The sequence below is a fragment of the Acyrthosiphon pisum genome, chromosome A2, assembly GCF_005508785.2.
Source record: "Acyrthosiphon pisum isolate AL4f chromosome A2, pea_aphid_22Mar2018_4r6ur, whole genome shotgun sequence".
Taxonomy (NCBI): Eukaryota; Metazoa; Arthropoda; class Insecta; order Hemiptera; family Aphididae; genus Acyrthosiphon; species Acyrthosiphon pisum.
This window is the reverse complement of record NC_042495.1, coordinates 100,207,111-100,208,506: the sequence shown is the minus strand read 5'-3', so window position 1 is coordinate 100,208,506 and position 1,396 is coordinate 100,207,111. Positions and strand designations below refer to the sequence as shown.

At 28.2% G+C, this 1,396-nt stretch overlaps 1 protein-coding gene across 1 annotated transcript in view; it reads left to right on the top strand.

Annotated features, from left to right (window-relative positions):
* The window catches only part of LOC115034169, a 6,146-nt gene that overhangs the window by 2,551 nt on the left and 2,199 nt on the right, over window positions 1-1,396 (top strand). Inside the window, exons 6-7 of the mRNA XM_029490027.1 lie at window positions 176-497; window positions 568-825. Coding sequence (XP_029345887.1) covers window positions 176-497; window positions 568-825 — 580 coding nt within the window. The remainder of the gene's footprint in view (window positions 1-175; window positions 498-567; window positions 826-1,396) is intronic.

Below are 1,396 nucleotides of genomic sequence, written 5' to 3'. Positions count from 1 at the left end.
AAATGGGTTTTTTGCATTGATGTGTGACGAAGCTAGGTAATTTAAAATTACAAGTACCTGCTATATATATAAAAACCGATGATGACTACTTAAATTGAAATCAGACTGCTGTTGTTGATTACTTATTCATTAGAAATTAATTAAATCATACAATTTCTTTTTTTATTTATTAAAGGAGTTTTAAAGGCCAACAGATGTCTGTATGTGTTAGATACACTGTAGGACTAGAAATTCATGAACGGTTCTTGGGATTTTTGGAAGTCTCTAGAGGGCATAATGCTGATTTTCTGGCTACCGAAGTTTTGAAATTTTTAGAACAATCTGGATTAAGTCACTTAAATATAATTGCTCAATCGCATGATGGTGCGGCTGTTATGTCAGGTCATTTAGGAGGTGTTCAGGCAAAAATTAAGGAAAAATACCCCACAGCGATTTTTACCCATTGTATGGCACACCGATTGAACTTGGTTGTGGTTGACATGTGCAAATATATAACGGTATTAATATTTTTATAATTTAGAAAAACAAATTTAATTATAATTTTTTACTATAATTTTATTTATTTAGAGTGCAAGGAGTTTATTTAATGCGTTGGAATCAATACATATCTATTTTTCATTTCCTTCAAAAAATATTAAGCTGCAAGACATACAAAATGATTTGGGACTTAAAAATAGATCTATGACCCATTTATCTGACACACGTTGGGTTTGCAGATACAAAAACTGTGATGTGGTTTTAAATAATTTTAAAGCAATTCTACAAGTATTAAATGAAGAAATTGAAGCCAATTCTGACAGGAATGTCAGTCAAGCTATTGGTAAAGTATAAAATGTATTAATTATTTAAACATCTTAATTAAATATTAAAAAATAAATATTAATTGTTGGTGTATAAACTATAAACACTGAATAATGAATAATTTTTTACAAAATATTATTGTTCTTTTTTTTAGGTATTTATTCAACCATAACTAAAGGATTGTTTATTGTGAACTTATTTATTTTTCATGATGTATTGATTGTAATTAATGTACTGAGCAATAAATTACAACAAAAAACCGCAACTCTAGGAAACGCAGCCGGAATTATTAAAGGTGTGATTGAGACTTTTGAAAAAAAAAGAAATGATGATTCATTTTTGGTATTATGGATAAAAATAAAAGAGTTTGCTGACAATCATGACATTTCTTTAGAAGTACCTTTGAAAAGTATGTACCCAGTTAATGAAATGTTTAAGATTTATAATAATGTCTACTGTCATTATAGAATTGCACACATTTTTACCATTACTTACTCTTGTGTTTTTAGATCCAAAAGAATAAGAAAAGAACCACACAGCTTGAAAGAATTTTATCTAACTACATCAACATCTGGTGATATGAAAGTCTTGATGA